Source organism: Aythya fuligula, chromosome 2 (genome assembly GCF_009819795.1).
Source record: "Aythya fuligula isolate bAytFul2 chromosome 2, bAytFul2.pri, whole genome shotgun sequence".
NCBI classification, from domain to species: domain Eukaryota; kingdom Metazoa; phylum Chordata; class Aves; order Anseriformes; family Anatidae; genus Aythya; species Aythya fuligula.
Genome location: NC_045560.1, coordinates 25571020 through 25585359, shown reverse-complemented (window position 1 = coordinate 25585359; position 14340 = coordinate 25571020). Strand labels below are relative to the sequence as shown.

The window sequence follows — 14340 nt, the reverse complement described above, 5'->3', positions numbered from 1 at the left end:
TGCCTCTCCATAAATGAACCAAGCAGTTGTCTTGCACTGGTCAGACTGTCCAGTCAAAAGAACTGGTTTTAAAGTTTCACTCATTCCCGTTGCCAATGTATCTCCACTTCAAAAACAATTCGTGTATTTTTTATAATGTAATAAATCAATTGAGAATATGAAGTTAAATGGATTGGTTCTTTGGACCAACCACAAATCTACATATCAGTGTATTACTAAGGCTAAGCTTATAAAAGAACTTCAACATGGTTGTGCCAATACACCAGGGTATAGGTTACAAATATTTTTCAGGCCAATGTAATAGATTTTAGAAGTACTTCAGAAAAACAAACAAACAAACATTTTTCATTTCCCACTTCACTTGCTAGAGGGTATCATGCACCCTCTGATGTGCCTGTCAGTACTACGTGAGGGCAAACAATGAAATCCAAACAGTGTTACATGAGGGTAAACAGTGAAATCAAAACAGACCTCACAGCAGAACAAACATGAGCCCCATGTCACATAACTAGGTATGGTTAACTTCCAGGTTCACTGTGAAATGGTGATATCTATTCCACACAACATCACATGATTACAAACTACTGCAGTCTCAGTTCTCTGCATCTTTACCTCAAAATTTGCTTGTTCCATTCCATCAAATTAGGAAGCTGAAAACAAACAGCTTTAACCTTATCCATGTAGTAAGCACAAAGGAAATAAATTCTTTATATCAGTATCCTTTTCTGAAATCTTTTGATTACCGTGTAGCATATGGCATTATGAAGTGCTGTGTGCATTACTTCTCCTGTATGCAGACTGGTAGTCACACGCAGATTCAGATAGACTGTGTCTGCATCTTGGTCCATCCTCCTTGCTGGGATGAATGTCAAAAAGGATTAGCACTGTCCCCAGCAGTCCAGTTTACAGCAGGGAAGCCCAACAGCTGTCTTGCAAGGGTAAGGACAAAATTCACAAAGGTGGATGCAATGTTAGCCATCTGTCAGAAAGGGAGAAAGATAATGCCAAGTCCCGTTTTTCACTTATAGGAAAATAAAGTTTACTGGCTTGGGGACCTCTAAACTTCCTTACCAATGTCAGGAGTGACTAAGAGCTTATGCAATATCTCCATGGATTAGATTATTAATGATGCCTCTGTAATAATGTAATGATGATTTTGCATCACCCGGGTCACTATGGATTAGAAAAACTAGATCAGAATAGGAGAACTAGAACTAAAGAGATATCTGGGCTTTTTGTTGGTGGTATGTGTTGTTGTTTTTTTTCTTATTTTTTCTTCTATTCAGCTACACGTGTTCTGGTTTGTGCAGGCTGGACACCAGCTAATCTTGCTCAAATATTGAGCATAAAAAGCACCTACCTCGGAACAATGCAATCTTTCCACAGTCTTGTTAATGTTCTCAAGCCAGCTGTCATTCAAAGTTTGTCATCTGTTTATTGACCTATGGGATCTGAAAGCATTGACAAGTCAACAGTTCTTCAGAGATTTTCCATGTCAACCTCCGAATGACTTCATTCAAAATATTCACAATATTTTCCCCCCTTTCAGTCCCAGGAAAGAAACCAACCTTCGCTTCCAGCAGTTAATAATGCAAAAGCAAGTGGATAAAAGTGAATCAAGCCTACATTTCACAATGATAATTTTCCCCACTCAGTGTAGTGATGTGTCTTGATGCATTAAGGGTATATTCAAACCTTTCAGAAAGCATTCTGGCTATTCCATCTCGGTACATGAACAGATGCCAAGAATCTAGTGTCAAATTTCTGAGACTGGGAAAAGACAGTTACATGTAAATTAAAGAAACTTCCAAGATGAAGGTTATTTTAATGTAAGCACATTCACTGTTTGTTAAGCTTTGTTAAGCTTTGACAGTCTTACCATTTGATCCACAGAAATACAAGGATAAACTTAATTATTTTAATGGAAACTCCCAAACAGCATCTCTTACTCGATATTGTCTCAATCCTTATATTCTTTTCAGATTTTGTAGTATTTCATATGTCTTTAATCTATTCAGCTTCTCTCCTTGATGTACACTCTTTTGCTATTCACAATCATAAAATCAATAAAAACAGATTTTTAGCAGATTTGCCTGCCTGCTCAAAAACACCCGAGCACAGCAATTCTCTACAGAACTCTACAAATTCAAACCAAAGTTATATACAGAGGCCTTGAGAAGCACAGCAACAGGAGGAAATAGCTCACAAAGATAAAAAAAGTTACAAAATTTAACTGAAGCGCTGAACATAATTTAGAGTGTGTTTGGCCCACAGCTTCTGAAACAGGTCCATCTCCAAATAAACGATCACAAGTTACTACCAGGAATCTCAATTGCTTCTTCCACTGTTTTGTCATGATGCTAGGCTGAGAAATGCCATCTGGCTTTTGGTTCCATTCAGTGCCAATTAGACCAATTAATTATGTTCCACAGGTTAGACTGGGTTCCTGATTTAGCACCTAGACCATGGAGCAGTACACAGGTCTTCTTACTTCTTCATTGAAATAAGAAAACTGTTATTGCTACAACTTTTGCATTAGGGAGTAGAGAATTAGATAGAGAAGAATCCTCTCTGCTGAAGCTTGAAACATCAGCATGTAAAAAAAGGGCAAAACCTGTTAGGTAGTAAGTAAGGCCACAGCTTCTGGAAATAAATTCTTCATAGATGCTGGAAATCAAGGTTCCCACTTCCTTTTCATTGTGACCTTCCAACAATGTCACAGCTTTAGCTTTTAAATCTGTGTTTCTGGACCACACTCCCCCAAATACACATACTTGGTATTTTAGTATTTATAGTTCCGTGCAACCTTGAAACCTCATTAACAAGCCTCATTTTCATACAATGCACTCGAGCTGGTGCACACTTAATGTAAAGTTAATTAGAAGGGAGAAGGACAGATTCTGCTGCAGGTACAGCCTGGCACACCCTGGAGCACAGCCCAGCATGTTATGCAGAGCGGGGGCTGCGTGCTGATGGCCCCTTCTCGGCTGGGAGGTGGAGAAGCGTACCCACAGGGAGGGCTGCTTCTCACTGCTTCTCACACAAACGGAGACTAAGTGCTGTGAGTCAGCTTCCAGACACCACGGGGATCTGTCAGCTTGTGTGAAGCCTGTGAGACCCAGAAGCAAATCTGGCTTGCCATGGGGGAATGGAGCACTGAGAGTTCAAGCACTTAATTGCAGGGGCATAGCTGAGCATTTGATCACAGTTAGACACTTCTGGCTTCTTCCAGGAAAGAGACATTTTTTGTGTCCCCTGATACCATTTTGACATAGCCTGTAACCCCTTGGGTACATGTACCAGATTTCAAAAAATCCTAGTCTGCCCCTAAGGCACGTTCGTACCTGAATTGGACAAGGTACTGCTTTGTCCTGCATTCAAGCCATAAGTGTGAGGATTTGCTTTATCTCAAGTACAAAAGTAGAAGCCCAGGAACTAATCTGATCTCTCTATCAACAACACATTTAAAGGAAGATTATCTCTTCCAGAAAGACTTGCTGTCCTTCAGTAAATCTGTTCTCTGCTGGGTGTTTCTGCAAAACTGCTCTTAATAGCTGAACAAGCTATTCCCAGAGGTTCTGGTGTACTCCCTAACCAGCCACAAAGAATGAGGCACTCAGGCTTCCAAATCATGTGGAGAATCAGCACCTCTAACCACCACAAAAACAACAGATAAAGAAAAAAAAAAAAAAAAGAAGAAAAAAAAAGGAGTTCAGGTACCCATTCCCTTGTCTGACCAGGAACAGAGCTCAGGTAGATGCTGGTCCATGATGTGCAGCAAACAAACTGTCTCCCTGCTACCATTTTCCTACACTTTTCCATTTCACAAGAAAGGGAAAATAAATAAAAGGATCACCCATGTAGAATGTGTATGTATACATATAACGATGTTTTCCTTAAAATAAGGAAGGCCAGATAAGCACCTGAGATTTCTTACACTTATCTGAAAGGTCTCCACACCACTTCCATCCATCACTAATTTTGTCAGCAATTCAATTCAAATAAAGCAGTGACTCATTTTAAACTATTGTTTTTCAAAGGCTATTTCAAGGCTCTTTTCTGATTGCAAAACAGGTGTACCTTGTAACTGATAAGTATTTCAGAGCTCTCATTTACTGGTTCACGGGCATCTTAACACGTAGCACAATGCCCTCATGCTCCCAAACCTCCACAGCACGACTATTATTAACATCCAGCTGCATTTGTTTGTAGGTACGAAAAAGATTAGTGAGTTCAGCCGGCTATGCAGAAACCCACAAGCACTGTAGCTGCTCCACTCCTGACAAACATAACTTGCAGGGGGGCAGGCAAAGACTTCTCTTCTGGCATCTCTGTCCCCTTTTAGCTTCTATCCATCGATACACCTCAGAAGTTTCTTACATTTACTCTCTGTGAAATCATAAAACCCCATTTAATCAGAACTGCTAAATCCCTTTCCAGTGACAGAATTCACTGTTCCTCCAAGGTCCTTCTTTTGCTAATTCCGAATAATAATAAGGCTTAGTGTTATAGGCAGGAGAAAGAAAGAGTGAACTCCCCCACGTGCTTTGAAGGTGACTTTCCACTACCAAACTCTCGTAAGGTCTCCTCTTACAAGAGAAATGTAAACTTGTGAAGAAAAGAACAGAATTAAATTCAGAGGATAGCATAGATCTATATTTCCTCCATTTAACACACAAACGTGCAATAAACAGGCTTTCGTACAGCAAGATATTGCATCATTTTCCAGCTGCAAAGCTATCAGTCATTCGAAATGTGGTTTGTTCCATCAGATTCTTATCTGTCTCAGGTGACAAGAACATACTGCTTATTACTTTATCCAGTCCCAGATCTGGCATATATCCCAGCAGTATGAAGAGGAGACAGTGTAAAACTCTCCCCTCTGTGTGAAGTCTTACACCGTTCTCTCCTGATTTTCCTGATATGTTTAAGAATGCATTTCTGCAAGCGCACTGCTAATTGTTTGACAGGAATAAATGAAAACTACTATTTGGACATACTGTCATAACCATTTGTGCATACAAACACATTCTACTCAATATTCCTACAGGACTGCTGGTGAAATACCCACAACAGGCATCATGATTGCTCACATCTCAATGTGATGCTATATGTAGAAGCAGGACAGAAGGACACTGCCCTGTTGCAAACCTTTCTCCTTCCTCTTTGCTTTCACTGAGCCTTCACAGGAGGATTCCTGCACTTTTGCATCAGCTGATAAAAAAAAACACTTTCAGTCATCTGCATGGACATGTAGAGTTATGCAAGCACATAACAGCAAATTTTGAGCCTGTCTTTGGCAATGCATCCTAAAATTTAGTAACAGCCAAGGCGTTGATTCATAAACCATAAGATTACAAAGGACTGTGTGGATGTTTTCAGCTTTTACTCCAACATTTCATCTGATCTGCACACAAAATACTCCAAAAATACGTCTTGCCCGCTTCCCTTAGCACAGTCACCAATGGCCAATTACCAAGACTGTTTAAAACATTTTTGCTCCTTACCCTAATATTTTCTGTCTTGAGTTTTGGGACTGTCAGTACCTCGATAGCCCAGACACTTTATAACTTGAGGAGAAACACACAGTAAGCATAAATGAACAGTAAAAAGTATATGGAGATGGTGTTTTTTTTTCCCCCTCAAACTAAATGCTTCAGGCTGAACTGAGCAATTCTGTAAAATGATTTTTGCACAGATGAAAAAGACACTTTTTATTAAAAATAACATTCACTTTTTTGCCATTTATTTCACAAGTAGGAAGAATTTCCTAATGTAGCAGAATAACACACATTTTCCAAGGGAAAAAGAAAAGTTGTATGCCCTATTTTTGAGTCATGTAAATAATAGCGGAGCAGAGAAATGATTCAAATAAAATAATCTTCCTCTGGCAGAGGACTGACCAGACAGAAAGTTAAATGCACTGTTCATCCTCAGGGCTCTCCAATTATATATGTACAGTTTGGCCTTGCCTGGTGTTTACATAACCCCTGCAACTAACATCTTGAACTATTGTACTACAGCAAATATTACTCCAAGTATTAACAACTGCGAAGAGGCATACAGGAAAAACACTGACAAGTTTGTAGCCCACAACCGCATCTGGTGGGAACTGATGCAGCCCTTGCAATGCAAACCGTGCCCCAAATCAGTTCTCCACACAGAGAAAGTTTCCAACGATAAGGGACACATGTAAGGCATGTTCTTTTAAAAACCTGCCTCCCGCTCAGCAGCTCATTGTTTGCGAATGGAATGGTGTTTACACAGGAACCAGTCCAGTTTCAGCAATCCGGAAGTCCCGCAGATGTTTCCTTCTATCTAAGCAAAACAAGTTTGTGAACCGTTCCTGCCCAATCAGAAAGCTTCAAAATTCGTTCTACAGAAAATAAAAATAAAAAATTCACTTGACAGAAGAACCTTGGGAAATAAATTCAGAAAAAATGTTATTTCGAAAGTGCAGCTGCTACTAAATTTATTCATTTGAAAAAGTTAGCCTTCGTCACCAGTGCATAAGATCTGGGTTTGGAGGGATGCAGCAGGAAAATGGTAATTTTGGTTGTGCTGGAAAGGGAAGAGGGCAGGTTGGCTCAAATGCTCACATGGCTCAAATGCTCTCCTCCAACCAATTAATCCCCCTTCTCCAGATCTCACCTGACATCCCACCCAAACTCTCAGCTACGCTTTGCTTCCTCAAATCTCTTAAGATCTCTTAAATGACAGAAGTGGCTGGGAAGGGTATAAAAGATCTTTTTCTTACTTTTTTCTTTTTTTCCTTTTTTAAATTACTGCTACTAGTACACACCAGTCATACAGCAAGCGTAAGCACTTCAAAAAACAATGAAGAATTTCATGCTTTGCCACAGTAAGTTACACTGAGACTGTGTTGTTACCCATCTGACTGTTTCACTTATCTTCCCAAGAGCTTCAGGACTTTCAGGATGTGCCCAATGTTATTGTACTATTACAGAGCAAAGCTGGATCTGGGGTCATCCTGTTGCACAGCTGAACACTGCAAAGGCAGCAACTCGCAGGAGCTGGTGCATTTTTTTGTTCATAACAGTATCTTGCTCCAGAAGATGAACTGAGATGGACCAAATGTCGATGAGAAATGTATTCGGTTTTTCAAAAGTTTTGTTAAAATGCAGCTGCAGAGACCCAACAAATTCAATTAACACCTACTGTCAAAACCAAGGATAAAATATTCCAAACCACAAGTATAACAAGTGTAGTCAGTGCAGTCAGCCTTCTGTGCCCATCTTTGCATTTGCACACCCTTTCTTCACTAGATTTTATTCAATTTATTCCTTGTTCTAGTTATTTTGTGAGTATTATACAAAGTTCCTACCTCTACAATGTTTTATGCACAGCATGCTTGGCAGCTGAGGTTCCTTACCCCAGAGGAGGCCTGTGCATGTCCTGAGATGCATGTAAGAACAAAGACAGAGCTATGATCTGTCAGCAGTGCAAGGCAGCACTATTGCAATCAACATGGATATTAGCAGTCTGAAGCAGACCCCACTGAGATATATTTCAGATCTGCCTATCAAACAATTATAGCAGAAGGTGGAGGTGTTATTTTTCTCCTTCCTCCAATAATCCTATTTGTCCTTTAAATAAATCTTAAATGTAATCTCAAACTGTCAGCATTTTTGTAAAGAAGTACCAGCTCAGACCTAATTGGATTTGTCAGACAATCACAGTTAACCAGTTCTGTGAGCTCCAGCGGCTGAACAGCTAGAGAAAAATCTTCCAAGTTGGAACATATAAAAATATGAAAGTTCATTTCAAGAAGAAAAATTTCCTCTGAAAGTAACTGGTAAAAAGGCATAATATGTTCCACAGTTCAAACCCTGTCCCTTAGCAACATAATGATGTGGTGTGGCATAGCTAAGGTTGTGTGAGCTGCTCTGTATAGAAGATCAAGGCCAAGTTGGACGGGGCCTTGGCCAACCTGATCTAGTGGTTGACATCCCTGCAGGGGGGTTGGAACTAGATGGTCTTTAAGGACCCTTCCAACCCAAGCCATTCTATGATTATTTGCAGTTAACTGTTCAAACAGTGCCACTTCAGGATGCAAACTTGTTTTTGTTTTAGACTTCTAAACCATGAATAAAAAAAAAGGGGGGGGGGAGGAAACAGAGAATTCTGACAGGAACATTTATCAGTAGTACTTGAAAAAAAATATATATTGCATTGCTTGCAAATGAAAAAACTTGCAACCTTGCAACATCTATTTTAGCTGAGGAGTTGAAATAGCTACTATGCCTCTGGACTTCTTGACTTTTTTGTCACAATTATAGGAACAGCAATGTGAACCTTGTTCTTTGACAGATTATCATCAGCTTCTTGTTCTGTACATGCTGCTGTCTGGAATAGTGCACTTCAAGGACAGTTTAGGATATAATAGTCTAAAACCCAAACAAACCTCATCTTCATGGTGAGACATAATACATTACAATGATGTAGATGTTACAAGTAAAATTTATGTAATAGGCCAAATCTTACAGCACTTCCAGACTGATTTGTTTCATGAAGACTGAGATTATTCCATGTATTCTGATCCAGAAGAAAGTAAAGTCACTAGACAGCTTGTACGTTGAGAATTGAAGTGACATTTATTTCACTGGCTTTAAATAACAATTACTCATTTTTTTAAACACTTATATTTAGGAGAATATCAACTTGAGCACTTAGCAACATCATTTTCTGTATCTGCGTAGCTGGTAAGCAGCATTCCTGTGACTTGGGAATAAAAGTAAATTCTGGGGCAAAAGCTATCTGAGATGGTGTAATGAGTCTATCGCTGTCTTCATCAATACTCAGGAGCTGTACACTCTCCTACCTGTTGGCTTATCCACACCAAGGAATCCAGCCTGTCCCAGGGTTTTAAACACTTTGTGTGCTGGGAACTGTCCTTCTTCTTCCCATTTGTCCACAAAGGGATTGATCTCCCTGTCGATGATCTAGATTTGAAAAATAAATTAAAAGTTATTAACACAAACATTCCTGTTGAGACACCTTTGACTACTTTTGTCTAAATAATTTAAAAAGCAAAAAAATGTACAGAGAACATTTTGAAAGCACATCAATTTGTTTACTTTCCGTTGGATGCCCTTGTTCTCCACCCACTCACAACAATTACCACAGATGCAATGGGGTAAATATAAGTAGTTCTTTTAGCAATTGGAACTATTACAACAGGAAGTCATCAGGGCTGGTTTAAGCCTATCCAAGCCCTATGAAAATGACAATTCCCTCTCAACATTCGTTACCTCTTTCAGTACTGCTTCTAGAATGTGACAGGAATAGAAACCTTGATTGTCCTCAGAGAGTCCCTGACAAAGAGGGTTGATAGCCTGTTCATGATGGCCACACAGGGCACACAAGACAAGCAAGTACAAAGGGCTTCAGCTCCTTTCCCTTTGCCTGAAATACTCTCAAGGACACTGGAGTTCTTCAAAGCACTTGTGTCCAATCTGAAAGTGCCTGACAACACATACACTGGAAAAATCTGGCCTTCTTCCAAATTTTATGGCATTCTCAAGACTGGAAATTGGACAACTCTCAACATCAAGACTAGCAACTCTCAGCTGGGCTACTGCTGCACACCTTCCATATGTCAATACTCTAAGCTGTTGGGTGACTGCGCTTTCTCTACTCAGGCCGCTCTTTCCTTCCAGCTGTTGCCAACAAAACACATCTTGAGCATGGCCAGGACGTTCACTTTGGAGGTTTCAGAGCACAAGGGTTGGATGTCTTGTCCCATAAAGACATGGATTTTCATGGTCTTGAAAAGGGAGACAAATGTGCAACCTGCACTTTTGCAGCTGAGCTCTAAGGCCTGAAGAACTGTTCCAAAGAGCTCTGTGCCTCATAGCCCCCTACGGCACAGCATGGCTCCCCTTGTCCTTCAACCAGTCACCAGGCAGATGTGTTTCCAATAATTCTCAAAAAGTGTTAGAGGCATGGGGCCCACCTCTGCCAAGGCCAAGCTGGGGGTTGGCACGTGCTTCTGCTGGGCCTCCAAGTGCTCCACACACCTGGGTCAGCATGCACAAGGGTGTCCAAAAGCAAAACCAGTCAACCCTAATCCCCAAACCAAACCATACCCAAACAAACACCAATCCCCAATACGATGTCTCTAGTCCATGAACACAATTTTACTGCTATGCTGTTTTACAAAGAGAGAATTTATTATTTTAAGAATTTTTTGTCTTTTCCCCACACTAAATAAACAAGTCCTGTGGTGCTAACTATTCCTTAAGCTGGAAATAGATCCCTCTCCCTGTTGAAGTGCTGTGCTTATGAGACCCTGTGGAGTGTTCTTCTCAGCTGCCTATTTATTGCACATTCTTCAGAGAATTTCAGCCCTTATATGGCTGCTTTCTGCTTCCCAGTTGGCCGCAGAAATAAGGATACTTCACTGTTGGTAACATGAAATTACTTTTTCACTTTTCTTACCAAATTCTGAGAAACACATACACTGAATGTACAACTCATTCAGTAATTACAACCTCTCTCTCCCTCTTTTACATTGAATAACATAGGCCTCATGACCAACACTAACAAAATACTCAGCAGGACACTACCTAGGACAGCCCACGTTTAGCCTTCTGTATTGCCATATCCTAAATGCTCAGATTTTAGTGTGTGGACCCTTCACATTGAGTCACAGGCTGTGAAGCAGCTTTTGGCTGTACTCTGTTTGTAATAACATCCCAGTAACACTGATTTGATAACGTCCAGGGAAGTCCCTGAAAGTGGTTATGAAGCCTGTACAGAAAGTTATCCCCGTGTTTTGATGGAACTTGGCAAAAGTCTGCAGTGAATATACTAACATCATTTTGTATTTGTTATGGCTGGTACTGGGCCAAGCGTTTCACAGCCTGCATACAAAGCTACCTTTGAAGTTCAATGGAGTCAGAAGAATGACTAAGGCATTAAAGAAGTTCTTTTACATCATTCCTGCAGATTATAAACTGCTCGCTTCTGTGCCTTTGAGCAGAACTCAAGTTGTCTGACAGAGCCAGAGTTTAATTATTACCAGGTAAGTTTGCCACATCTAGTAAAACAAGATCTACCTCGCATGACACAACACAAAGATGAAGACAGCCTTGCTGCACAAATTGTAAATGGTTTGGGTCCCCTAGTTCAAGAAAAAATGAACATCACAGTCCAAATACCAATATTCACAGTCATTTCTTAGCCATTCGACCATCCACTTTAATTGCATTTCTGAAAAGCAGTTAATCAGGTTCTGTCAAAAGCTTTTATACTTAGGACACAAATTGCTTGCAAAAATCACACGTGCTATTTACAATCACAAATAAGACTTTAAACAAACTAACCTATTTTCAGGCAAGAAAACTCATTCCTTTAAAAGTATTATTTATTAAAATAAGGCTTCAGAAAACACACATCCTCAGATGATTTACACTGAATCTGAGGGAAAGAGGAGGCTGTTGGGCAATCAGAGGGCAGACAGTGTGGATGGGATTTGGGGAACCTCTCCCGTTGTGCTACCACATACGAACATAAGCCACATCGCTGGAGAACTGCAGTGCCGGTCAGCTGGTTGATGATTTAGTACTGATTATTGGATATTAGTGCCCCTTCATATACTGAAACAGAGAGAGGTTTTCAAAGGGCCAAGTCAGCAATGACCGGAGGAACGCATGCACTCACAGAATGTGCTAAAAACATTGTTACAAATGGCTGTATTTGGATGCAGGTCAAACACGCTGCATACCTAGCCATTTGACTTGCCCCTTCCTTTGGATTTTGCCAAAATGTCATAACTATGCCCTCAGAGAAATATTTCAGGCTTTAATCAATTTAAATGTTAAGCAATTAATTTTGAATTAACTTACATTTTTTAAGTGCAGACAGCCTTCAGAAGCAAGCAGTAACTGCTGCAGGCACCTTGAACTAAATCATAAGTTATACATGGCATGTTTGACAAATACATAGAAACAAACTTTCAGCAGAAGCCAAGCAGCAGTTCTGTTTAATTTTATATGCTTTATCAGGAGAAATGTGGAAACCATGGGTGGTAACATTCAGACATGCATCACTTGGATACTGACTACAGTAAGATCTAAAACTCCTCTCTGTAGAAATATCTTAACACTGTATGCCTTAAATGTTATCCACCAGATATTACCAACCACAAAGGAAATCTTTTTACTTAATCTAGCTGGCCAAATCTTAGTGGCATTTGGGATTTAACATCTATTTAGGAGCCATGTATTTTTTTTTAGCCTGCTGATAAAGTAGAGTAAACTCAACAGAAATTTTGTTCTTTTCCTGACAGTAAAGACATGGTAAGTCTCATGTACAGGACTGGTGTTTTTTCAGGCTGCTTCATCCCACCCATAAAGACGTAAAACTAAAGAATTCAGACTTGGTTTAGTTTACATCACTACTATGATCACTACTGTGGGTGGAATCAACCATGACTTATTAAAAAAAAAAACACTGGATAATTGCCCAGTTGGAAACTGATCAAGACAACAGGTTCATTTCATGTTGAATGACAGTAAGAAAAATAAAAGTGTTTTTTATTTAATGTAGCCTTTACAAAGCTTTGTGAAAACAACACCTGTAGCTTTCTGCTCAGGAAAAGGGAAATGGAGCTGGGAGAGCTGAGGGGGAAGAAACAGAAATTCTCATTTTCTGTTCTGGATTATTCTGCTCTGTTTAAAACAGAGTAATGAAAATACCTTTCCAGAATACTGCCAGATAGTTGCATGCTTTCATTATTTACCCCTGGAAGTTACTGTCCTATTTAAATGAGAAACGAAACAAAACTACACATCTGGGGATTTTCCTTCATGTAGTACTCAGTATTTTGTGCCGATACTGTACCAGCAGAAACATTAGCGATTGTCACGTAATTCTCAATGTGTTCTAGAACATGCTATTTCTACAAAGGTGGAAACTGTAGTTTAATTAATTTGGATACTAAGAGTGTATACAGATGTCCTTTACAGCAACTGAAGATTTCTTTCCATTATTCACCAGCGAGTTTACCTTCTATCAAGCAATTCAAATTAGTAATTAAAGACTATAATATTTCAATACATAGTTTCTCATATCTGTCTCTTACAATACTGTACAGTGCTAGTACAATATTTCAGCACACAGTAAACAGGATGATATATGGCCTTAATCTTGAAAAAAAAAAAAAAAAAAAAAAAAAACCAACAAACATTTATCTGAATTCTTACAAAGGGACAGAAATTTTTACTAAAGCTTCATGTGATTCATACCTAAGCTGAAATTAGACTGTCTTACTAGCAAAGCACAAATTTGAGAAAAAATACTTTTCTATCACAAAAATTAAATGGATGTAAGGGTGCCATATCATACCACGTTAAGGTTTTTCCTTTTAAATCAAGCTATAGTAATTGAACTGTGCTCTATTAATATAACAACTAAAGATAACACTATTAATAGGATCTTTAAAGCAACAAAAACAACAACAAAAAAAAACAAATAAACAAGAAACCACTAATGATGTTTCTTCCTTGATTATATCAGGACAATTAGCAAAACACTGACTTGAAAGAAAGGAGGTAACAGACTAGAGAGACCTTTGCCTTTGACACCAGCAATAATTAATGAAAATAATGAACAGCACACGATACAACATTTCTCCTGGTAATTTTATTCATAACCTCTGGCAGCAATGACTGCACTGCGAGACAACGCAGCACAGTACAGAAACCGGTGCTGAGGACAGGCAGTGTCTTCCCAGAACAAAGAACTCAAAGAGTTGAGGCAGCCAAATCCACTGCAGTGCCCATATGTGCTACCAGGGCAAGCCCACATAAATCAACCACAGGATGCAACAGCAGCACCAGAATGTGCTTTCCAGCTTAGTATCTCGTTTGTCTTCTTCCTGAACACAGCAGGAGCTATGAGCTGCCAGGGGGCCTGGATCACCCAACCTGGACGTGATGGGCCTGGGTCTGTGGCGGTCGGTGCCCAGAAGGAAGAGGCCATCACTTGGTCTCCGATGAGATCAGATGCAGAAGCAGAGGCAGGATGGGATGTAGCAGAGCACAGGAGATTACAAATAACCCCATCACACAACAGACGATTGAACCGCACAGCGGGCAGAAATCATTCCCTGTGATGTGAACCTTGCCTGCTCACACCAACCTATTTAGCGCACTTTCTTTTGGCAAACAAAATCCAATATTACGAGTCTGTCTGAGGTCTGAAGTAATCTCAACAGCAAGGCTGCAACCTACCGCTTCCTCTTTCGGGATACACAACCAGCACAGGCTGATTCACTGAAGATTTCCAGGAAGTTTTGCAGGACCTTTATCTGGG

General features: G+C 39.9%; 1 protein-coding gene across 1 annotated transcript in view; it reads right to left on the bottom strand.

Annotated features, from left to right (window-relative positions):
* Positions 1-14340, bottom strand: part of LOC116486880 (probable acyl-CoA dehydrogenase 6) — an 86500-nt gene that overhangs the window by 61623 nt on the left and 10537 nt on the right. The window contains exon 2 of the mRNA XM_032183406.1: positions 8843-8963. Coding sequence (XP_032039297.1) covers positions 8843-8963 — 121 coding nt within the window. The remainder of the gene's footprint in view (positions 1-8842; positions 8964-14340) is intronic.